We start from the raw sequence: 24,497 nt of genomic DNA, 5'->3' as shown, positions 1-24,497 counted from the left end.
CGCTGTCTCTATTTTCTCCTTCTATTCGCCCTCCCGTTCAAGCGCACAGGCCAGTGTCGGTGCGCGAAGTGATTGCCGCATCGGCTGCGGCCGCGTCCCTCACCCGCTACCGGCGAACAGAAGTCAGTAGGGGTACCGGCGAGAAAGAGACAGCGTCAGGCAGCGTCTCTCGCTCTTAGCAACCCTTGCAGTCGAGCTGTCCTCTCTCTCTCTAAATAGAGGTACAACGACGTCACGATGTTAGGACGACACGATTGGCTAGTTTACCAAACGACTCTCCGGGTCGACCAATGAGATGGCTGACACAAGATAGGCAGGGTGCCATTATAAGCGGACACTGCGATTTTGCCCGGCGAGGTCGTAGCCGTGCTGCTCCGGGCGCATGTAGCTGGGAGACACCTTGCCAGTGCTGTCGCTGAACTGGTAGTGCAGCCTGAGCATTACTTGCGTACCGTCAGTTTTAACCTAATCAGTCTCGCTCTCACGCATCGCCCGCACTTACAACCAGGCCGCAATGGAGACTGCACCGTCCTCGCTCGAGAAAATTAGCAAAGAGGAAACCATTCGGCTGCGGGACATATACATAGGGTGAGTCTGCATTGCATGTGCACTGGCCGCGCGTTAGCTGTGCCTTTTCTGCTGTCTAGCGATTGACTTTCAAGGCACTATGGGTGATTTGAGCTTGACGCAGGGACTGCGCGGATGCCGGCACAAAATTTGTGTTCATTGACCCTCACGGCGCTGTCTCAGTGACCTTGACTTTCCCGCTAACGGTAGCGTACCGTAACTCGTGTCGGATGGTTACCATCTTGTTGACTACGTAGGGTCGCGTTCGTCTCCAATTAATTCATGGTGCGCAAGAGTCTATGTATACGGCTGCTAGGACTTCCTCCGTTCATTCGCGGATCGCATTTTGAAGCGCGTGCGCAAGTTACGTCGATCTCGCGGTTAGTTATTTTCGGCACACGTTCTGCTTTAGTGTGGCATAGAGCCAGCATTTGCGCGCTGTTGCGGTGCCTGACATAGAGAGATTCTTGTGCACTGTTTTGTTGCGCTGCCGGTATATGTGCTATTTGGCTGCCAGCGCAAGCACGCATTCGGCCGGCGTTGTAGTTGCTAAGCGTGACAGGCGTATTTATGCATGACCTGATAACAAGGTGGCATGACTCCCGTAAAAACTCCAGCAGTTTCAGAGCCGTCGCACGGTGATCAGACCGGGCAAAATTGGTTGCAATGAGGTTTCGCCACAGAACAAGCGAACGGGGGGATGTAGCTGTGTTGGACCCCGCTCGAGCGTCCATCGCTTCGAATCTGATAGATTTCGTGCCACATTTTGTTTTGAACTGTGCAGCGTGACGTGTTTGTTGCTCATAGCATGCGAACTGGCCTGGCGTGGTTAGCGCCACTGCCATGAATGATTAAATCGCTCGTGCGGTCAGATCCTTCATAGGTTATGCTGTGATCGCAGTTGTCTGCATTTGTCACTGAACACATCACAAAATGTTCGCACATTTTAGGTGAAGTTGAAACTAGTGTGCGCAGCCAATTAACCGACATCTACGGCATCACCCCTCAGTCCTTGTTTCAAGCAACATTTCCTTTTGCTAATTCTGCACTCAAAGTGTAAGGCTTTATAAGCTTTTCCTGAAACTCTCGGAAAGCTAAATACGGGCAAGCACTTTTGTTGTCAACTAAGTTTAGAGCTGACCTCTGTCAAAATTTATGAGTATTGAGGCTTATGAAGCGTGTTACATTTGAGTGCTAAGGAAGCGGCAGGTGCTGTGGTTCCCGTCTAAAGTCCTGGGCATCGGGAAGAAGTACTACGTGGGGGCATTACGCGATTTTGTATGTAGGAATTTACCTAGACACGAAAAGAGAACTGAATCAAAGGTTGTTTGTCATTCATTTATCAGTCGTGCATGATATTTCATATTTCTCAAAGATTGGATGTGGGAGACTTGCTTCACCAGTTGCGTGACATCTGATTATATGGATGTTATCCTTGCCGCATCATCGAAAGGAGAGTCGTCGTACAAGTAAAGGAACTTGTATGTATTGATGCATCAAGGGGAGAACATGTCCCCTTTTGGAAGCAGCAGTGACTGGCATTGAAACATCTTTGTCCATATTGTGCAATATCATGTTTTATTCAACCTTAGCCATGTCATCTTGTTTCTTGCTGAATTAGCATCTAATTGCACAATATCGTGCATCTTTTACCTGGACACATTCTGCACAAAGCCAAATTCAAATAAGCAGGAATAGCTCAAGCCCACTACTTCATCCCATTTTATAACTCAACTTGGAGCTTGTAACTCTCTTTTCTTAATTGTGACAGTGACATTGGGATTTTGCATGCATAAGAAGAAAGGCATCCTTAGCACTTCAGTGCCGAGCCATCTGAGGTCCCGAGGCCAAGGTGTTTGATACGGTAGATGTTTTCTGTCACTGTCTCAACAGAACTGAACTGTTCTTGCATGCTTACTAGCTGCTGCATTGGTTAAGAGTTTGAATTAGTTGGCTCTAAACATAGAGCTCCGAAACAAATACTGATGTAGTTTTCCTTGAATTGTTTCAAGTTTGCTTGTCAAGTTTGAAGAGTGTTCCACTGTTTTCTTTATTAATCCCAACACAGTTGCTACTTCTCTCTTGTACTTGCATCAGAAGGTAGCAGCAACTTGCTTGCTGAAGGTAGCATTTGCATCTTCAGAACTTAAAATGTCAAGATTTATTGTGTCAGAGTTGCGCATATTGAGAACAGTCGAAAGTGGGGGTAAGCAGGAAGTCCAGCTGTCATTTCTTGTTGCTTGCCTTCCTTGGAGGTGTGTCGAAGGTGCTTATCTAAGCACTTTTGACTGTGGGAAACATCGCAACTTCAGGTTACAGCAAGACTAAGCAAGGCCAGATGGTAAACAACCTTGATACCCGTCTCCCCTTATGCAGTAATTTCCACCTGTTCCCACTTCATAAACTTCTTAGATGGCTTGGATTTCTAGGCCGGGCTAACCACTGCCCTAGCGCTTTCATCTGTCTTCATGCGTGCTCCTGTGTGTGTGTGTGTGTCTGTGCAAAAGAAAAAAAAAGACGAGCCCCTGGTCCATTCCGGCTACACATACTAATCTGCCTCACCTCTTTTAGTTTCCTTTTAGGCGCCCAAGCCCTAACCACCACAAAGACCTCAACTGCTGCTGCTGCTGCTGCTGCCAGCAGCTTCCAGCACCGATTCGACGGCAGCCCTTACCATCGCCGCAGGTGTTTCACGGACAGATATCCCGCTCAGCTGCTTGCAGTGTCCCTAACATGGGAGCGAGAGCTAGAGGCACTCTTTGTAGCACTAGCACATGGTGGACAGGTGGACAAAGGACTGATGCAGAGTGCATGCACTCTAGGCTGACTGAAACAGCCCAAGGCAGGCGCAGTGCTCTGTCAACCAGCCATGCCCCGTGGCCAGAGGAGACCAGCTCGGACTACACGGGGGAACTCTCGTGTGCAATGAACTTGGAGATAGGTCTAGCCCCAGCTTCCTTGTGCTCAGATCTCTTGCAATGGCTAGAGATTCACCCTGAGAAAAAAAGGTGGGCACCCCGCTTGTTGTGCAGCGGGTGTGGCCTGTGCTTCCAGATGGTAAATGCGTATTGACACGGCAGAAAAGAGGGGAAGGTAATGATCTTTGATCTTCCTTTGCTTCGTTTTGATTCACCCACCTGAGGTTGCACTTGCCCCTTAAGGCAAGGACTGGTGGGCTGGTTGAGAGAGAAAGTGTTGAGAAAGACTGTGTGAATGGATTTTTCCTTGGGTGCTCCAGAAGTGCTTGCCACTTGCGTGTATGGGTTGTGTGTTTGCATGCTTGTGGATGAAAGTTGCATCCTCTCCAATTTGCACATCCTCTTTACCCTTCCCAACTGCCCGGATTCCTCCCTGCTGTTGCAACCAGGTCGGCGAGACTGTTTTGCCTGCCGACGAGGTCTGCGACACATTTTTTTCTTCCCTCCTATTTTTTTGCTGCCCTGCCTTGTCATTTTTGTCTGTGCTGGAGTGGCAATGTATGACTGACAGTTCCTCAGCCGGTGTGCTGTGTTGTGCACAGATTGCTTGTTGTAGCCAACGGCACTACACAGAAATTGTGCTAAATTTGTTATCAGCTCGCGGCACTACCCTTCCCCTCTCATACTGCCGTAATAACAAAAAAGCAACTCTCGACGTTGTCTGTTAGGTTGCATGACTGGCCGTTTCCTTTCCCTTCTTAAAAAGAAAATATAAAAAGGGAGCAGCGCCAATACACTGCTTTTTTTAGATTTGTGTGTCCTCATTCATGAGCTTAGTCTAGGAAGAGCGTATTTCTCTGTGATGATTCTAATTCCTATTGGCGTTAGGCAGTAATTTTGTGGCTCTGGAGAGAACTGGGGTATACATACTATGGCATAGCACAGCAATGGGACAAGTAGTTCTTGTTTGCTGTAATGTGAGTGCTCTTAGTTGGAGCTCAAGGGACTTTCACTTCTGGGTATGCAACTTTGAGACTGCCTTTTTCTGAACGGACATTATGAAATGAATTGGGATCGATGAAGCCTTTTGGCATTGTCTTGTTTGGCCAGCCCTGTAGCCCAAGAGATTTGCGTTGAGTGCTGCAGATGCATTTGTGCGCCTCGTTCCATGGTGATGCAACTAACAGTACTCCCTCTCCTCTCTCTGCTGCCTGTGTGTGCTGCAGGAAGTCGTGCACTGTCTTCTTCAAGAGCAACGGGCCCCTGAAGATAGTGCGTGGCCAGGGCCAGTACATGTACGATGAGTCTGGCAATGCGTACCTTGACTGCATCAACAACGTTGCCCACGGTGAGTGCACCAGCTCCGTTCCCTTTTGCTGGTTTCATGGGAGTAAGGGAGAGAGGAAAACTACGTAGATCCTAAACTGTGTGGGAATGACAATGCGAAGCATTCTGTTGCACAATGCATTTCATTGTGCAACCGCCAACACATCACCCTGCTAACAAACACATCACCCTGCTTCAGGCCGATCTTAATGTCGGCAAATGGTGCCGATTGTGGCAACTGGAGCTCAACATCAACAAGTGCAAATTTCTGCGAATATCCCTATCTAACTGTAACGTGCCTGTGTAACACTTGAATAACGTTGCTTTAGAATCTACAAGTACATATAAGTACTTAAGCCTGCATATAACATCTAAATTAATGTGGAATCATCACGTCAGATATATAATTAACCAAGCCAACCACTTGCTGGGATACTTGCACCATAACTTTTCTCGTGCTCCCTCTCCTTTAAAATTACTTTATGAAACCCTGTTACAGCCAAAATTGGAATACACTGCAGCTATATGGGATCCTTTCCACGATAACCTAATACATTCCCGTGAACTAATCCAAAACAATGCCACTCGTTTTATTCTTTGGAACTACAACCGTGGTGCGAGCGTATCTTCAATGAAATCGAATCTAGCTCTTCAGCCTGCTAGCAACACGTTGAAGAATTTCCTGCCTTTCATTTTTTCATAAGCTGTATCGCCACCCTACACTTCATCCAAAATTCATGTCGCGACCATATTACTTATCTCGCCGTACTGATCATCAGCATAAATTTAAAATTGGTGCATGTAAAACTGCATATTTTTTACTCATTTTTGCCACGTACGTCAAAAGATTGGAATGAACTTCCTTCTGACATCATTTCCATTAATAACAATGATAATTTTTGAAAAGCACTAGCTACCACTGTATAATAGCAAACATTTGTACGAACTGCTGTTGGTGTTTTTTTTTCTTGTTTAATGTTACTTTTATATGTCTTGTTCTATTACTGTATTTATCATTCTTTCAGCTAACATTGTATAATTAGCAAATATTGTGTATAAGCTCGTCATTTATTTCCTTGTTTGTTGTATAACCTACTCCTCTCTCTAATGCTGAAAGGCCCTGAGGGTAAATAAATAAATAAATGTTTTAACATTTTTGCTTTCTGTGTACTTCACTTGCGTATTGCCCATCTGGATGTTAGTGTCGATGTTTATGGCTTTTTTGACACTTTGAGATTGTTAAAATCCCCGACACATGTTTTAAGCAAAGCTTGAAATTTAAAAATGCCAACTGCTGATTCAGTGGACACATATTGAAGGACATGTTTGCTACAATCTTTTTTGGTGGCGTTGCATTGCATTTTTTTCTCCACTTGTAACCAACATTCTCGTTCCTTGGGTTGTGGCAAGAGCATGCTCCTGTTCTCTTCTTACCTTTAACTCTTGTTCAAATTTAGGTGCATGTTCAGCAGTGGCTGAACATGCACCTAAATGCAACCTCCTATATGAACAACACAATCAAACCCCGGCCCTCAGTCCCCAGCAGCTGCGAAGCAACTGACCACGGCAGCGGTCAGACCTGCGACGCTGCAGAGGGTGCTAAGAAGCACTGGCTCCGGACAGGCCGCCATTGGAATATGAACCTGGCAACGTTTAACGCTAGAACGTTATCTAGTGAGGCGAGTCTAGCAGTGCTATTGGAGGAATTAGAAGGCAGTAAATGGGATATAATAGGGCTCAGCGAAGTTAGGAGGCCAAAAGAAGCATATACAGTGCTAAAAAGCGGGCATGTCCTGTGCTACCGGGGCTTAGCAGAGAGAAGGGAACTAGGCGTCGGATTCCTGATTAATAAGAGTATAGCTGGTAACATACAGGAATTCTATAGCATTAACGAGAGGGTGGCAGGTCTTGTTGTGAAACTTAATAAGAGGTACAAAATGAAGATTGTACAGGTCTACGCCCCTACATCCAGTCATGATGACCAGGAAGTCGAAAGCTTCTATGAAGACGTGGAATCGGCGATGGGTAGAGTGAAAACTAAATACACTATACTAATGGGTGACTTTAATGCCAAGGTAGGCAAAAAGCAGGCTGGAGACAAGGTAGTGGGGGAATATGGCATAGGCACTAGGAATATCAGGGGGGAGTTATTGGTAGAGTTTGCGGAACAGAATAATATGAGGATAATGAATACCTTCTTCCGCAAACGGGATAGCCGAAAGTGGACGTGGAGGGGCCCGAACGGCGAGACTAGAAATGAAATAGGCTTCATACTCTGCGCTAACCCTGGCATCATAAAAGATGTGGACGTGCTCGGCAAGGTGCGCTGCAGTGACCACAGGATGGTAAGAACTCGAATTAGCCTAGACCTGAGAAGGGAACGGAAGAAACTGGTACATAAGAAGCCGATCAATGAGTTAACGGTAGGAGGGAAAATAGAGCAATTCCAGATCAAGCTACAGAACAGGTATTCGGCTTTAACTCGGGAAGAGGACCTTAGTGTTGAAGCAATGAACGACAATCTTGTGGACATCATTAAGGAGTCTGCAATGGAAGTCGGTGGTAACTCCGTTAGGCAGGATACCAGTAAACTATCGCAAGAGACGAAAGATCTGATCAAGAAACGCCAATGTATGAAAACCTCTAACCCTACAGCTAGAATAGAACTGGCAGAACTTTCGAAGTTAATCAACAAGCGTAAGACAGCTGACATAAGGAAGTATAATATGGATAGAATTGAACAGGCTCTCAGGAACGGAGGAAGCCTAAAAACAGTGAAGAAGAAACTAGGAATTGGCAAGAATCAGATGTATGCTTTAAGAGACAAAGCCGGCAATATCATTACTAATATGGATGAGATAGTACAAGTGGCTGAGGAGTTCTATAGAGATTTGTACAGTACCAGTGCCACCCACGACGATAATGGAAGAGAAAATAGTCTAGAGGAATTCGAAATCCCACAGGTAACGCCGGAAGAAGTAAAGAAAGCCTTGGGAGATATGCAAAGGGGGAAGGCAGCTGGGGAGGATCAGGTAACAGCAGATTTGTTGAAGGATGGTGGGCAGATTGTTCTAGAGAAACTGGCCACCCTGTATACGCAATGCCTCATAACGTCGAGCGTTCCGGAATCTTGGAAAAATGCTAACATAATCCTAATCCATAAGAAAGGGGACGCCAAAGACTTGAAAAATTATAGACCAATCAGCTTACTGTCCATTGCCTACAAACTATTTACTAAGGTAATCGCAAATAGAATCAGGAACACCTTAGACTTCTGCCAAGCAAAGGACCAGGCAGGATTCCGTAAAGGCTACTCAACAATAGATCATATTTACACTATCAATCAGGTGATAGAGAAATGTGCGGAATATAACCAACCCTTATATATAGCTTTCATTGATTACGAGAAAGCATTTGATTCTGTCGAAACCTCAGCAGTCATGGAGGCATTACGGAATCAGGGTGTAGACGAGCCATATGTAAAAATACTGAAAAATATCTATAGCGGCTCCACAGCCACCATAGTCCTCCATAAAGAAAGCAACAAAATCCCAATAAAGAAAGGCGTCAGGCAGGGAGATACGATCTCTCCAATGCTATTCACAGCGTGTTTACAGGAGGTATTCAGAGACCTGGATTGGGAAGAAATGGGGATAAAAATTAATGGAGAATACCTTAGTAACTTGCGATTCGCTGATGATATTGCCTTGCTTAGTAACTCAGGGGACCAACTGCAATGCATGCTCACTGACTTGGAGAGGCAAAGCAGAAGAGTGGGTCTAAAAATTAATCTCCAGAAAACTAAAGTAATGTTTAACAGTCTCGGAAGAGAACAGCAATTTACAATAGGCAGCGAGGCACTGGAAGTCGTAAGGGAATACATCTACTTAGGGCAGGTAGTGACTGCGGATCCGGATCACGAGACAGAAATAATCAGAAGAATAAGAATGGGCTGGGGTGCGTTTGGCAGGCATTCTCAGATCATGAACAGCAGGTTGCCATTATCCCTCAAGAGAAGAGTGTATAACAGCTGTGTCTTACCAGTACTCACCTACGGGGCAGAAACCTGGAGGCTTACGAAAAGGGTTCTACTCAAACTGAGGACGACGCAACGAGCTATGGAAAGAAGAATGATAGGTGTAACGTTAAGGAATAAGAAAACAGCAGATTGGGTGAGGGAACAAACACGAGTTAATGACATCTTAGTTGACATCAAGAAAAAGAAATGGGCATGGGCAGGACATGTAATGAGGAGGGAAGATAACCGATGGTCATTAAAGGGAAGCTGAAGCGGTTTTCAATTTCCATGAATTGCTGGGATTGGGAAGAACAGACCTAATAATTTACGGTTCCGAAATTTTTTTCTTCGTTTTGTTAATATAAGGGGCGGAAATCGCTTTCTAAATCACCCCCGCGGACACGCCCCCATCGCTTCCCGGAGCGCCGGGTGAGGAGGTTACCAGAGGAGAGAACCGGCGAGAGTGACGTCACTGGCGGGGACCGAGCTGCCGGACCGGCGTGCTGGCATGCGCTGGCATGCCTCTTTCCGTCCTGCACTTTACTGAACGACGCTACGAGAGATTTGCCGCCGCCGCCGCTCACGTTTGTTTTGCGATTTTCGTAAACTGTTCTTTCCTTCTGTGCTGCGTGAGTGCCTACAGCCAAGGGCGCCCAACATGCCCTCGTTCTGTGCAACATTCGGCTGCGCGAACACACGCGGGCGAGACGATGTGGTGTTTCACAGGTTCCCGAAGCACAAGAAGCTTGCAGCGCAGTGCGGTGAGGAGAGATAAGTTCGTGCCGACGAAATCAACTGTGCTGTGCTCGGACCATTTCCGCGATAGCCGGATAGCCTTACGACAAATGCGGAAACGCGTTGTTGCTAGTGTTTCTATACTCCGTTTCATACATCAGGTGCAACGCTGTGGAGGCTTGAGATACTTCTTGCAGTGGCTGCATTCGCACTTAGAAAAAGTTCGGTGTTTCTTGACCCGATTTTTGAGAAAACTTTTCATATATAGGCTCAGTTCTGAATGAAAAAAAAAAAGAATTTACCTATAGAAACAATCCGTGTACTTATACGGCTGCTAACACGTTCTTTTAAATCAATTTTCTTTTCGGCATTCTTTAATTGCAGCCCATCGCGGCAGCTTCACGTGCATGCTCGCGCGAGCAAATGCCGCTGGCACGCTGCGAACCATAGACGGAAACGCGCGCAGTAATAAATTTTGGTAACCGGACTTCGTGCGTAGCTTCCACAGCGTTGCACCTGAGGTATAAATTGGAGTATAGGCTTGCCTAGTGACATTCGACGTACTGTTGCAGTTATCATGTTTACCACACGGCGGTGCTAAAACTGCCTAATATCTTTATGTCAACACTAGCATGGAGCGCGCATACCGATTCTTGATCGAGCCACAATCGCAAAGTCGTCGAACCATATTCTGAATATTGCACATATAATCCCCCTGACCATCTCGATCTGGATGGGTATGATAAGCAACTTCCATGACTGTACCTCGCAGCACTGCATGTGCGCGCTTTGAAACGCGGCACTCATGTTCGCGATCGTGTATCTACGCTCAGAAAACCACGGGACTTCAGACAAGCAGCGGCAAGGTGCTTGACATCGCGGAATTGTACCAGTGTTTACAATCTAATGAGAAGTTAGTGCTTCGGCATTCTTCCAGCTACAAGTTCCCAGTGACACTTTAGCGCATTTTTTCTCCCGTCATTGGAACGTGCAGCTACATGAAAAAAAAAGCATACGTAACAGCTAAGATTTCCAGCGCGCGAGAAGGTGTACACATCGCTCTCGCTTTTGGCACACTAAACATTGTCGTTGCCGCCGTTGCCGCCATCGTTTTCCGTATCGGCTGTCGGTTCGAACATGTACGGCGAAAATACAAGCTGTCCGAGACAGCGAGAACGTTCCATATAGCTTACAACTCAGCTATGCAGTCAGAACAGAACAGCGTGCTACGCTCTCAAACGGCGGCGCCGACCGGCGACTGCCGCCACTGACGTCACAGCGGCTCCGACCAATCACGGGCAGCAGCGGTGTTCGCGCGATACCCTGAGGCGCTGGTGCGCGTTTTCATGAAAAAACAGCCGCTTGCGCTTGTTTCCGCCCTTTTTGAACGAGATATTCGTGTTCAGGGGACTCAAAACTGTAGAATGCTGCAGAGAACTCATTTTTTTCGAAAAGTGTTTCAGCTTCCCTTTAAGGGTTACGGACTGGATTCCAAGGGAAGGGAAGCGTAGCAGGGGACGGCAGAAAGTTAGGTGGGCGGATGAGATTAAGAAGTTTGCAGGGACGGCATGGCCACAATTAGTACATGACCGGGGTTGTTGGAGAAATATGGGAGAGGCCTTTGCCCTGCAGTGGGCGTAACCAGGCTGATGATGATGATGATGAGCAGTGGCATGACAATGTTCACGCAATTCAACTTTTTCCACTGCTTGGTCTTGCTTAGTGACCACCAGAAGCAGACTGATGCATACCCTCTGAAGGCACTTTGTGTAGAATTTCTAACCCCATTTGGAGTACAACGCATATCAGTACAGAGGAGCGATGACAAGCAAACGTGATGTTGTAGAACGTGGAGACTACCCTGATGGGCTACGATGTAACAAAACCCAGGGAGCAGTCATATAGATGATTCACATTAAAATGAGCTGCAGTCACACAACAATTGGAGATTGCTAGTGGGTGCACAGGAGGACAGATAGGCAAGGAGTAAACTGCGCATGCTATAGTTCTAACGGCGTGTTTGAGGACGGGTCACGGAAATAATGCACAGAAGACGATCGCTGTTCTGTGTCCCATCCTCACATGCTTTGTTATAAGCATGTTCTATCAAGCCAGCAGCTAACTAGCCCATCCAAGTCTCCTAATGTGCACACCATAGTGCAAACTGGTTTTCTCGCTCTGCTGTTGGAATAAACCAGCTGTTTTGAGAGCAGGCACTAAAGAAGAGAACATTATTGTTCAATGGTATTCGTCCTGAGGAATTTACTTGCGCTAATGAACTGAGCAACACACCTGCAGAGTACATGTTGAAATGACGTGGCAAAAGCCATGTGATTTCAGTCGCGTTTCATTGTTGACAAGTGCCCGGTGGACATTTTAAAAACCTCTGGAAGTTGTGCACTCCCATTAGAGCAGCTCTGAAATGGAAGCTGTTCACCCTCTGTCTATTGCTACAGCAATAACCATAGATATTGATGCAATATGACTCTCACTAGAGGCAACAGTAACATACGATTCTGTGACATTGTGACCTTACACTTTGCACTATCCCTCGAAGCCAAAGTTATACAAAATGTGGATCTAGGCACATAGAAGTGAGCCTCTTTCTGTCTCTTCCTGTTGCAGTGGGCCACTGCCACCCGCATGTGGTCAAGGCTGGCGCCGAGCAGATGGCATTGCTTAGCACCAACAGCCGCTACCTGCATGACCACCTGGTGCTCTACGCTCAGCGGCTCACAAACTACTTCCCAAACAAGCTCTCCGTCTGCTATTTTGTTAATTCAGGGTCAGTATGCAGTCTTGTGCTACTCTTTCATGGTAATAGAAAGGTACTGACATGACATTATTGACATTTCCTTTTTGTGTGCATGTGTTAAATGAAGGACAAAACCCTCTAAACACGAGAAACAATAGTAGCAAGCATTAGAGCACCCTAAATAATGCACTATATAACTTGTTCCTATGCAACCAGTTCCTCAGTGCCCGGAAAGTGCATGCTGGCTTGATTTATTTCTGAAATTGCTGTGGATGCCATGTGCATACCTGCCAACTCTTCCGAATTTTCCGTAAAATGTGCGAATTTCGAGCAGTCTTACGATTTTACGAATCTTGCTTGAAATTTTACAGAAAACATTTTATTCGCGAAAAAAAAAAGTGAAAATGTAGTAAAACTACACCCCGGTACCTTGCACCGCCACGAGAGGGCAATACGTGTGCATGGTGTCAGCAGCTGCAAGGTTGCAGTGGCTTCTGTCGTCTACTAGGGAGGTCCATATCCAAAGCTCGATAGTGCTGATAGCACCTCTAGCGCCTCCACAAACCTGTTGCCATGCTGTTGCCTTTGTTCGCACGGGCACGCTGGTTTGGACTTCAGTCGGCTTCAGTCACTCCAATGTTGGACTCGCCTTTTGTGTGACTAGCTGCCATGTCGGACGCAGTGCAACTCCGGCCTGTAGCGGCTTCGCAGTGCAATAGTAGGCTGGAACCCCTGACAGTAGTTTCAAGTGTTTTTGAAATCGTACACGGCAGAATTTCCATGCTTCATGCCGTTGAATAAAGGGTAGAGGTTCGGATTCTGCACCACGTGCCTGATGTGAACACTTCGCATGGCATCAAGTCTGACATCAAAGTCCAACATTGCTTCGAAAAAGCATCAGGGATACCTGTGAACTGTGGCCAGCCAGCGAAGTCTAGCAAGTTTTGTACACAGCGACAATGACCTCGATGTGATTCATCCTTAATGCCTCTTTACAGCGTTTTTAGTTGAACACAAGGTCCCGCTGAGTGTCAGCGATCATGCCGAACCACTTTTTCGGAATATGTTCCCCTTGTGCAAAGAAGCGAAACAGTACGCCTGTGAGCGAACAAAGACGACATCAATTGTTCGGGAAATGGCTGCCAACGCGGAGACTCCTTTGCTGGAGGCCCTAAAACAGCAAGTATATTCAATCGCTGTGGATGGCAGTAACAATAGGGATACGCAGCTTTACCCTATTGTTGCGATATATTTCGTTAGAGGAACGAGCAGAGTCGAAAGCCGCCTTCTTTGCCTCGGAACAAACCAAGGGGAAGCGACGGGTCACAAGATTGCAAATCTGGTTCTGGACGAGAGGAAGTCTCGGAATTTGCCTAAGGAAACCTGTTGGCTATGTGTTTGGACAATGCCAATGTTATGATTGACAAGAAAAACGGTGTTTCTGCTGTATTGAGAGAGGCTATCAACCAGGTTTGATAGGGGTTGGTTGCCCGTGTCATCTCATCAACTAGGCCGCCCAAAAGGGAGCTTCATGTCTTCCTGTAAAGATTGATGAGGCATTGGTTGACATCTTTTTTTTTACCTAGAGAAAGCTAGAAACGGAAAGATCAACTTAAACATTTCCAAAACATGCGTGACGCTGCGGTCAGAAATGTGTTGAAGCATTCGCCGACACGTAGGCTGTCGTTGGGAAAGTGTTTGAAGAGGCTGCTCGACCAGTGGAAACCACTACTCGGCTTTTTTTTTTTTTTATCTTAATTAAAGCAGTGCAACAAGCAGAGCTTGTTTTTGGAGTAATACAAAATTCCGAAGACTTCCCCACAAACCCCCAAGAACTCTGCACTGACCCCAAACTTTGCTACACATCTTCACAAGACTGCTGATGGCGATGAACTCTCGCTAAAGAGGAAAGGAGCTCATTCTGGACCTCAAGCAAAATACTGAAACTTCATACCAAGGATTCTGGGGAAGCCAACCACGTGACTCGTGAGGAGCACCTGTTTTATTTTTTGTCATTGGAGCTAAACAGGGCATGCTGTCTTTTTCTCCAAAATGTTATACCGCTTTTTGACAAGGCAAAGTGCCTTCAGGCACAGACTCCTCCCGATTCATGTAATGAGGGGCCTCTTGAACCGCCTTTTCGAGGATCTCGTGTCTAGATTTGTGCGCCCAGGTGTTGTCAAGGCATGTCATTCATTGCTGGAAGTTGACTTTTGAGCTGAAGAGAACCAGAAAGGTGATGAAGGCATTGGCAGCACAACCTACTCAGTGGTTGAGACACTGAGCTGCATTGAGAGAGAGCAGTTCTTCTCTGCTGTACACCTGTACTTAACAGCAGTATGCGATTACATTCGCCACAAATTCTCGCTAGAAGACGTCAATCTCAAGATGGCTGAAGTTTCTCAAGTACAAGCTCTGGAAACTGCTTCATTCAACAGAGTACGTCGTTTTATTATGGCGTTCCCTGCTGTCCTACGAAAGAACAAGCAATCGATGCACTTGAAGTCGAGCTTGCCAACTTGCAAACATATCGGGTTCCAGCCGAGATATTGAATGAGCCAAGGTGCGACGTACAGTGTTCGCAGTGAGGAAGCGTTCGAAGTGTCGACGGAAAGCTCAGGTTCCACAGAGTTTCAATGGTTATGCTGGGTAGTCTCTCCATTCTCCACAGCAATGCTGAATGCGAGAGAATATTCAGCACTGTGCACGAAACTCGAATGGAGTTTCACTCATCTGTGTGTGAGAAAACACTCGAAAGTCTGCTGATGGTCAAGGGGTGCCAGAGTGGTATTTGCTTTGAGGAAACCTACACGGAGAAGTTTTTGAAGCAGGCAATGTCGGCAACAGCAAAATCGTTGCAAAAATAAATTGTGCCTCAGTGGAGTTTTCGCTCTTTACTCCCCAAGACACGGATTTCACTTGTGAAAACGTGAGTAAGCTTGTCGCAAAAGGTAAATCCCTTAAAAAAAAAATAAGAAGTGCAGCTGCTCACCTCCCCTACCCCCTGCCGTGATAGTTTTTCGAATTTCGAAATCTTCAGGTTGGCAGGTATGCATATATGAGCCTAGCCAGAATAAACAATTGCAGCACGCTTCTTTGCCTTTATGCACAATGTGATCAAAGCTGGCCTTGTTGCTACATGATGTCGGCAAATTTTGCGCCATGTCTCCTCACAATTATGTTGGTAATGCCAGGTCTAGCATATAGAAACCAACTTTATCACCTTAAAGTATTCTGTAAGTGTTTTTCCACCGTAATACTTGCCAAGTGCCACCCTTATATATGCAGGATTCATGGGGTAGAGTTTCTGTAACATAAAAAATATGTCAGTGCTCCTTTAAAACATGTTGGTACTCTTTTTAAGCCACGCACTCCCTGCTTAGTGCTGTCTGCACAGTAGTTTGTAACGCAAAGCAAAGGGTAATAGCTGAACATCGGGAAAGCTCTTCACCCTTCAGTGAACATTGGGGCATTCTTTCTGTGTTGTACTTCTGCAGCCACATGCTGGTTGCCAGAAAACTTGGGAAGGAATGCAAATAGGCTGTGTTAGGGGACTGCATGCAAGGTTACGGCACAGCCTATGAAAGCTGGAAAAAAATGTGTGAATGATGAGAGAGAGTTCTCAAGAGTAGGTTGATGGGTTGCCTGTCATGGCATTTGTCATAAATGTACAGTCTCCATCAAACTTAACGTGAATGTGTCCTTGTGTGTCTCTTATGTGTCCGCTTAACGTTAAAAAAAAATACAGGCTATGAGAAGCAAACAGCTCTTTTTCTGAAAGTTTAAACCCAATTTGCATGGGAATAGAATTTCATAATATGTTGGCTCTTGGTAGATGCCTATTGCATCTTCCAGTCTGTTTTTGACTACCTCTGCATTGGCTGCTGCTGTTTGGTCTGCACCTTGCTTCTCTTCTACTCCACAGGTCCGAGGCAAATGACCTTGCTATGAGGCTGGCAAAATGTTACACAAAGAACAAAGACATCATTTGCCTTGACAGGTATGAAATATCCGGTCTTGTAGCTCTTGGGGGGGGGGGGGGGGGGGGACTTATTGTAAGTGTTTGTAAAAATATCATGTTACATTGCTGTTATCGGGTTTCACTATTTTTGAGACCTACTGTTAAACAGCACATTTGAATTGGGTGCGGTTAGACTTGATCTAAATGCTCAAGAAGAATTTAAAAATAAAGTATTCAGTATGGAAAAAATATGCAAGTACTAAACAAACTATTGCAATTCTTGCATGTACAGTGTTTGGCCTTGGCAACAATCATCAGCTATGAAGGCATGCGGCTAACACTGCGTTATGGGGGGCGGTGAATGCAAGAATAAAGATTTTAGAGGCACAAATAGGCATGAAGTGTTTCCACTTTGCTGTCATTTGCGTATGATTTCCGTTGATGATTGTGCGAATGTGGACTCCATCGCTTCGTTTTGGTTGGACGTTGGCGCTGTTTTTGCTCTTTTGTGTCGCACATTTGCAGCGCTCGCTACGCTATGAGAGTTGTCAGAATTGATTGATCTGCGGCAAAATGTGTCTGAGTTAACTAGAGCTTGATTGAATTAAATAATGCATATGCCTACTAGGACCAGGGGATAAGTCCAAATTAATGAGGGTTGAATTAACGAGGTTTTACTATACTATAGTTGCATAGTTTTTTAGAAGTGCCAGTCAGTGCCTCCATAATTCAGGGTTTTGTGTTGTGAACCTTAGAGTTAGCATTGCCTCTTAGGTGCTACAGATTGCGTATGTGGCTGGTATTGACTTGCTAACTGCCACCAACGTGAAGAGGCTGCAAAAGAAGCTAATTCTCTAATAATATCAAGAAATGGCCGAGTTGGTTTCGATGCTTAATAGTGAGTGGCTAAAAAAATTGCAAGACAATGAAAGGGATCAAACCACATAAATGCGCACTTGGAACTAAAATTTAAATGAAAGTAATGCACCCTCTTTTATACAAGCATTGGTTATGTGATTTTGGGGCCTGCAGACCGTGCAAGGTAACCAGTTGAAAATTATACCATGGACTGTTAATGAAAGTTGGATAGAAAGTGACCAAAAAAGTAACTTATTGCTTTTTGGTAATTGCTCAATTGCTTGTATAGGGCAGTCGTTGGCCACTGCCATCAATTACAATTTTGAAAGAAATAATAATGGGTTGCATTTTTTCTGCAATGGGTACAAGTATGACCTTTGCTCAGTGTTTCCAGTGGGGAAAGGACGGGAAATTTTAGAGTTGTGCAAATTTGTCAAATACCATGAAAGCAGTTGCTTAACCACTTGCACATACTTGGTAGAAAGAACCTCAGTGTAGCCGAGATGATGCCATGTTCACTGTGCGAGTCTTTACACATTTCTGGTTCCATTTTTCACTCAGTGCTTACCATGGCCACCTGCAGTCCACCACGGCCATCAGTCCATACAAATTCAACCACATCATTGGCTGGCAGAAGAAAAAATCTGTACATGTGGTGAGTTATCTTGAAAAGTAGCATATGGCAGTTACCAAGTGCAGTTGAACGATTTATCAGTTATAACGACCACATTTCACTGCAATTAAGATTTTCCTACCTTTATTGAAACTTCTTCCACGTATAATGCCCATTTTCAAAAGTGCCATACTGTTACAACAAACACTTCAAACCTGGTCGCGGAAAAAGAAAGATGCCCACAGAGCTTCGCAGCACGGAAGCGCGACTGAAGTGGATTCACCGCTGTGCACCTCCTGCTTCAGTCCAACCATGTCGAATATAAGACCACCAAAGTGGGCAAGCGCCATGCACGGATTGTGGAAATGGCGAGAAAAGTTGCTTGCCCTTGAACCATACTTTCAAGGCATTTCTCCAGCATGCTTCATGGCGAAGGCAGTACAGTGGCCCTGGCCTCTGAGATAGCACTGGTGCATGCAAAGGTCTTACTCGGAGGTGGTGGCACTCTCACTTTGTGCAATTCTCCATGTGGGACTGCATGCACTATGCCTATTCGGATTGTTTGGACCAACGACTGCTCAATCGTTGGTATCTTACCATTGCTGTTGATATTCGCGGGGCCAGAGTTGGCATCAATGCGACAGGGCATGCCGCTGCCACCCATACTTGTAAGGAGTCTGGAGTTACTGCGCTGTTGTCGACAAATCATGGTTCGTCCACGCTTCGTTTACATCGTTGCTGATAATGGTTCATGATGGCGTTACACCTTTCAAACTAATTTTTCAGCTGAAGTGACAGAAAACGTAATGTCGCTGCTCTCGGCGATTAGGTGGCTGGCTCTGATTCTACGGCAAGACCTTTCAACATTCCAGCATGCCACAGTAGTTTCCGCTTCCAGCCAACGATAATGTACTTCACTACTGTGTGCAGATGCACTTGTGTCCTGCTTGTAGTAAAGTATGTCAAGCTTTTGAAGAAAAAGTGCCAGCGACTGCTCTCGTGATTTCGAAGTGGCAGGCAATCCGAAACGGCCGGGCGCTATTTTAAAGAAGGTATGACGCCACATCTTGTTCTTTAGATGGCGTTTAATCGAAACTTGCAGCTAGATGCAGGAAAGTGCATGGAAGACAAATGAAAATACTGAAAATTAAATTTTCAGCTGAAAGTGCTGTTTAATGGTGCTGCAAAGTGAAAACTACAACGAAGACTGGGAAAACCACGTTCGCCGTGGCGCGAGACTGACGTCATCGCACGTTCCAGAGCGGCTTGAGAACGTCTGAACAAAGGGCTGTCACTGAATAAACGGGCGCAATGTTCTTGTGTGGGCGTTATTATGCTCCTGGCTGTCCGGCCGGATGCCGTTCCCGCCCGGTAGCAGTCGTAACAGTTGATTTATAACAGTGGCGACGAGCAACGAACCAGCACCTTGATGACGGCGAACACTCCTGCCATGGCATATCAAGTTCCACAGTTCGGCGACGCCAAGGACAAGTGGTTGTCGTACTACATCAGAGTCAAGTCGTACTTCTAGGGTAACGACATCGTCGACGACGCTAAAAAAAAAGGGGGGCGCTTCTCGTCTCGGCACTGGGCTCAAAGCCTATTGAGAGTTAACCTACGTGGAAGCGGTTACCATTCTCGAAGAATTTTACGCACCCCCGGCAAATGAGATAGCTGCAAGCTGTAAGTTCTTTACCCACATTCAAAGGGAAGAGGAATCGGCTCAACAGTTTATCGTGGAGCTTCGACGCCTGGCAGATAAATACAACTTCAGGACCATGTTGAACCACCTGCTGCGAGATAGGATTGTGTGTGGAATTCGTAGCAGTGAGGTGCAGAAGGCACTGCTTTCTCACCCGAAACTGACATTGCAAGAGGCAGAAAACATCGTGCTTGCAGCAGAGGCTGCACGACAGGGTGTTCAGCTTATGATGCAGATGGAACCGAAAGAAGAGCCCGAGCTTCACTGACTAGCGGGCGATCGACGGCAGCGACAGGCAGGAAGAACCTGCAGTCAGGCGAGTGGATCGTCTAAAGGTTGTCATCGGTGTGGAAGCCGCGAGCACAGTGAGGCGAACTTGTGCCTTTAAACACGCCAAATGTTTGAACTGTAGGAAAAAGAAGCACCTAGCTGCCGTGTGTCGATCTAAGGAAAAGCGACCACACCAGAGCTTAGCGCTGAGCAGCAGCTCAATGGAAAAGGCCGAAGCCTAGCTCTCCGCACAATTGTATACACGAAAGCCGCAACCAACCACAGACAATGGAATCGTCAGCCCGGTACGACGCAAGTTTTGCTGGGGTGGAGCCGACATCGTGATGGAAATTGACACCGGCTCACCTGTGTGCGTGGTGTCCTGGGACGTCTACTGCAAACATCGCACAAGCTGGCCCTGCCTTGAAAAATCCAGCTTGAAGTTGTCATGCTACTTTGGTCCGTTGCCTATAGCTGGGAAGCTAACGCTCCCAGTTTCATACTGCGGCACGACTGTTACGGCGTCATTGACCGTTGTTCGTGTCTCCGGACCGAGCCTGTGTGGCCGTGATCTCATCCAGGCACTGAACAACGAAGGGGCTGCGGTTTTGAGCGTGTCCAGCATTAAGGAGCAAGGGCTAAACTTGCAAGCGATCCTGTGTGAGTACGAGGACGTGTTTACACCTGAACTGGGCCTGTTCAAGGTTCCGCCCGCTCATCTATACTTGAAGGAGGATGTGGTTCCAAAGTTCTTCAAACCCAGGCCACTTCCATATGCAATGTGAGAAAAGGTTTCTAACGGGCTGGACAGGCTTGTTAAATCCGGAGTCCTATCCCCGGTGGCTCACTCGGAGTGGGCGACGCTGATACTAGTTCCAGTAATGAAGAAAGACGGAACAGTTCGATTGTGTGGCGATTACAAGCTAACGGTAAATGCCAGCTGTGGGACGGAGCAGTACCCACTCCCGGTAATCGATCACCTTTTTGCTGCACTGCATGAGGGTGACGTTTACAGCACATTGGACCTTCGAGACGCCTACAACCAGGTTACCCTGGATGAGCAGTCAAAGAAACTCACGGTCATTAACACACATGGGGGATTATTCTGCTTTAATCGCCTGCCATTTGGTGTGTCTTCTGCCCCAGCTATCTTTCACCGAATAATGGACAGCGTCCTGAACGGTTTGCCGGGAATCCAGGTGTACTTGGACGACGTTCTGGTTGCCGAGAAGGGGAATGACGGTGGAAAGAACCTCAAGGCAGTTCTCCAGTGCTTTCGAGAGTATGGCGTCAAGCTAAGGAAGGACAAGTGCACCTTCAGGATGCCTGAGGTTTCGTACCTTGGCCACAAGATCAGTATTGGAGGGCTGCAACCTCTGGAGAAGAACATGGATGCTATCGTGAAGGCGCCAACACCCAAGAACATGAGCGAACTGCATTCCTACTTGGGTCTTCTCACGTATTACAGCAAGTTCCTTCCCAATATGGCCAGTCTGCTATCCCCGCTGTACGATTGGGTAACCAAAGAACGTCGCTGGAATTGGGGCTGTCAACAACGGGAAGCGTTTCAGAAGTAAAAAAACGCTTTATGCAGTGCCAAAATGCTCACTCATTTCAATCCCTCACTGTCGCTGCGCTTGTTGGAGTGCGATGCGTCGCCCAACGGAATCGGAGCGGTACTGTCCCATTGCATTGGCAACGTTGACAAGCCTATAGGTTTTCGTTCTCGAAGACTTACCAAAGCGGAAAGGAATTATTCCCAACTGGAGCGTCAAGCATTGGCCCTAGTGTTCGGGGTATCAAAGTTTCGGGACTACCTACTGAGAAAAACATTCACCGTGATCACAGATCACAAGCCGCTGGTGGGTCTATTTCGTGAAGATCGTCCCACGCCCATCATGGCTGCCGCAAGAATTCAGCGTTGGTCCTTGCTGCTGGGAGCATACCAGTACAAGATAGAGTACAAACCTGGCTCGGACAACCTGAATGCAGATGCATTCAGGCGGCTTCCTCTAGAAACCACCGAGGACACATCAGAGGAGCTACACGAGTACGTGCACTCGCTGCAGCAGCTGGATGACATGCCCCTTTCGTCGCAAGCAATGAGACAGTTGACCGAGAAAGATCAAGTACTTGGAAATGTCAAGTCCTATGTGCTTCATGGTTGGCCAAAGGAACGCAAAGCACCTGATCCGCGGTTGGACTCGTACTTCGCATGAAAAAGTGAGCTAACCGTTTACAAAGGTCTCATTTACTGGGGTCACAGAGTTGTGATTCCCGAGGCTGCTCGTGGTGACATGCTGCAATTCCTGCACGAGACGCACCAAGGAATGTCTGCAATAAAGGCGTTGGCCCGTACTGTCGTGTGGTGGCCGGGCATCGACGGAGCTATCGAACAAATCAGTAGGAAGTGTGCTACATGCATACAAGCAAGCGCAATGCCACCGGCGAAAATACCATTAAGCTGGCCACTAACGCACGAGAATTGGTCACGTGTTCATTTGGATTATGCTGGTCCAGTGAATAACACCATGATCCTAGTGGCCATAGATTCACATTCAAAATGGATCGAAGCAATTCCAGTGCGTCATGCCACAGCACAATCGACAATTACATCCTTGCGTGAAATCTTCAGCAGGCTGGGCATACCAAGAACCATTGTGACAGACAATGGAACTCGGTTCACGTTAGAGACTTTCACGAAGTTTCTGACAGGAAATAACATAAAGCACTTTCGTACAGCACCATATCACCCCCAATCGAACGGGTTTGCTGAACGCGCCGTGCAGACGCTGAAAGATGGCCTCAAGAAGGTTAGGTCAGGTGACTTGTCTGAGCGATTGGCTAAACTGCTCTTCAGCCACCGTAGAACACCCCTGGATGATGGACAATCACCGTCTCAACGACTTCTGGGATACCAGAGCCGTTCTCAGTTGGACACATGCCTTCCATGATGCGTAACCTTTCCTATCTGTCCACAGGCAGATCAAGAAAACAAGCTGAGCCCGGGCACTCCTGTTTGGGCTCGCAACTTCGGAGAAGGAGAAAGGTGGCTGCCAGCCACAGTGAAAGAAACGAGAGGATCCTGAATCGTCAGCGTTGAAACGGCAGAAGGTGAGCTTCAGCGTCACATGGATCAAGTCCGTCCTCGATACAGTCCTGTGCAGGCACAACCTTCGCAAGATCAACCAGCTGGTGTACCGATGCTACCAGAAGAAGCTCAACCAGCCGTGCTTCGTAGATCGACCCGTATACAAAAATCCGTACAGCGGTACTTCTTAAGGAGGGAAGAGTGCTGCAAAGTGAAAACGACAATGAAGACGGAGAAAACCGCGTTCGCCGTGGCGCGAGACCGACGTCATCGCACTTGCCGGAGCGGCTTGAGAACGTCTGAACAAAGGGCTGTCACTGAATAAACGGGCGCAGTGTTCCTGTTCTTGTGTGGGTGTTATTATGCTCCTGGCCGTCTGGCCGGATGCCATTCCCACCCGGTAGCAGTCATAACAGTTGAGTTATAACAAATGGTAAGTGCCCATGCCAGTTTCAGTGTCGTTAATTTTTTTTAGTTTTGAAAGGAGAGTTCACGTGCAATGAACTACTGATACATAGACTACTTTTCACCGAGTTAATTGAGTTCATTATAAATGGCTTCGACTGTAGCGTGCAAACCACTGTGGTGCAAGGTAAATCGGTGCATGCAAGACTCTGCCGTGGACCATATTCAAGTTGCGTGCTGTAGCAGCTTGGAATGAAACTTTAAGCATGCCACTTGCTGTATGTTGATACCGCTGGTCTAACACTGCAGAAGTAGTGTGACTTTGTTAAATCCCAAATGCTGTGCGAAATTTCTTCTCCAAACCAAGAAATAGTGGGAATTATGGGGGGAAAATGGAATGGCATTGAATTTGATTTGATCACTCGCAGAACCCAGTTTGACAACTGTCTTTGTCTTGTGTCCTGGTTGAGAACATGAACCGTAAACATCCAAGCGAATGTTTTAATCAATGACATGTCTTCTCTAGGCTCCCCTGCCATGCACTTACCGGGGCAAGTACCGTGACTGTGACTACCCACCTGGCACTGACCTGGGTCTGATGTATGCCCAAGAAGTTCTCAACCTGATTGATCGGGCCCACTCAGATGGTCGCCGCATTGCTGCCTTCATCCACGAGTCGCTTGTCAGCTGTGGTGGGCAGTTTCCTTTGCCCAAGAACTATCTGCGCAATGTCTACCAGTGAGTATTGTGCTTTTCAACTGTGTTGGTCCTGCTAAGCAGTAGGTCCAAGTGTCCACATAGTGAATTGTATGAATTGTACAGCGTAGACCACTTATAGCATACCGTATTTATTTGAATCTAGGCCGATAGTTTTTTTCAGACAATCATATTGCAAACTCTAGGGTTGGCTTAGATTCGAGAATTTTAAAAAACACACCAGTTTTTCATTGCAACTGCTAAATATGGTGCATAGCTAGCGCCATCTAGAAAGGTCAGTATCGCAGCCGCTACTAGCCGTGCCAGTAGCCAACCGTACACAAGCGAGGTCACCATTTTGACCTGTCGTGTCGTCCATATCGGTGTACGGTGTGGTGTTATCGCGATGGCACTAAGCAGGAGATGCCACTACAGTGCCGCTTTCAAGCAAAAAGTTGATAGCCGCAGAGGCATCGTCGAACCTTCAAGTCGGGCGGGACTTCGGTGTCGACGAGAAAAATGTCCATCGTTGGAGGGGACAATGACAGCAGCTCTTTGCGTGCACTTCAATGAGGATGCCAT

The 24,497-nt window shown here is 46.8% G+C and overlaps 1 protein-coding gene across 3 annotated transcripts in view; it reads left to right on the top strand.

Annotated features, from left to right (window-relative positions):
• Positions 1–328: 328 nt before the first annotated feature.
• Positions 329–24,497, top strand: part of LOC135915698 (5-phosphohydroxy-L-lysine phospho-lyase) — a 56,481-nt gene continuing 32,312 nt past the window's right edge. The window contains exons 1-7 of one of the 3 annotated variants that reach the window (XM_065448836.2): positions 329–588; positions 3,139–3,575; positions 4,712–4,833; positions 12,190–12,349; positions 16,245–16,319; positions 17,700–17,793; positions 23,746–23,957. In XM_065448836.2, the coding sequence (XP_065304908.1) occupies positions 3,301–3,575; positions 4,712–4,833; positions 12,190–12,349; positions 16,245–16,319; positions 17,700–17,793; positions 23,746–23,957 (938 nt within the window). In that variant the 5' untranslated portion in view covers positions 329–588; positions 3,139–3,300. Of the gene's footprint in view, positions 589–3,138; positions 3,661–4,711; positions 4,834–12,189; positions 12,350–16,244; positions 16,320–17,699; positions 17,794–23,745; positions 23,958–24,497 lie in introns of those variants that run through there. The other 2 variants (XM_065448837.2, XM_065448839.1) reach the window with 2 other exon arrangements.

Source organism: Dermacentor albipictus, unplaced genomic scaffold, assembly GCF_038994185.2.
Source record: "Dermacentor albipictus isolate Rhodes 1998 colony unplaced genomic scaffold, USDA_Dalb.pri_finalv2 scaffold_13, whole genome shotgun sequence".
NCBI lineage: Eukaryota > Metazoa > Arthropoda > Arachnida > Ixodida > Ixodidae > Dermacentor > Dermacentor albipictus.
The sequence above is the reverse complement of the archived record's forward strand: the minus strand, read 5'-3'. Positions and strand labels throughout refer to the sequence as shown.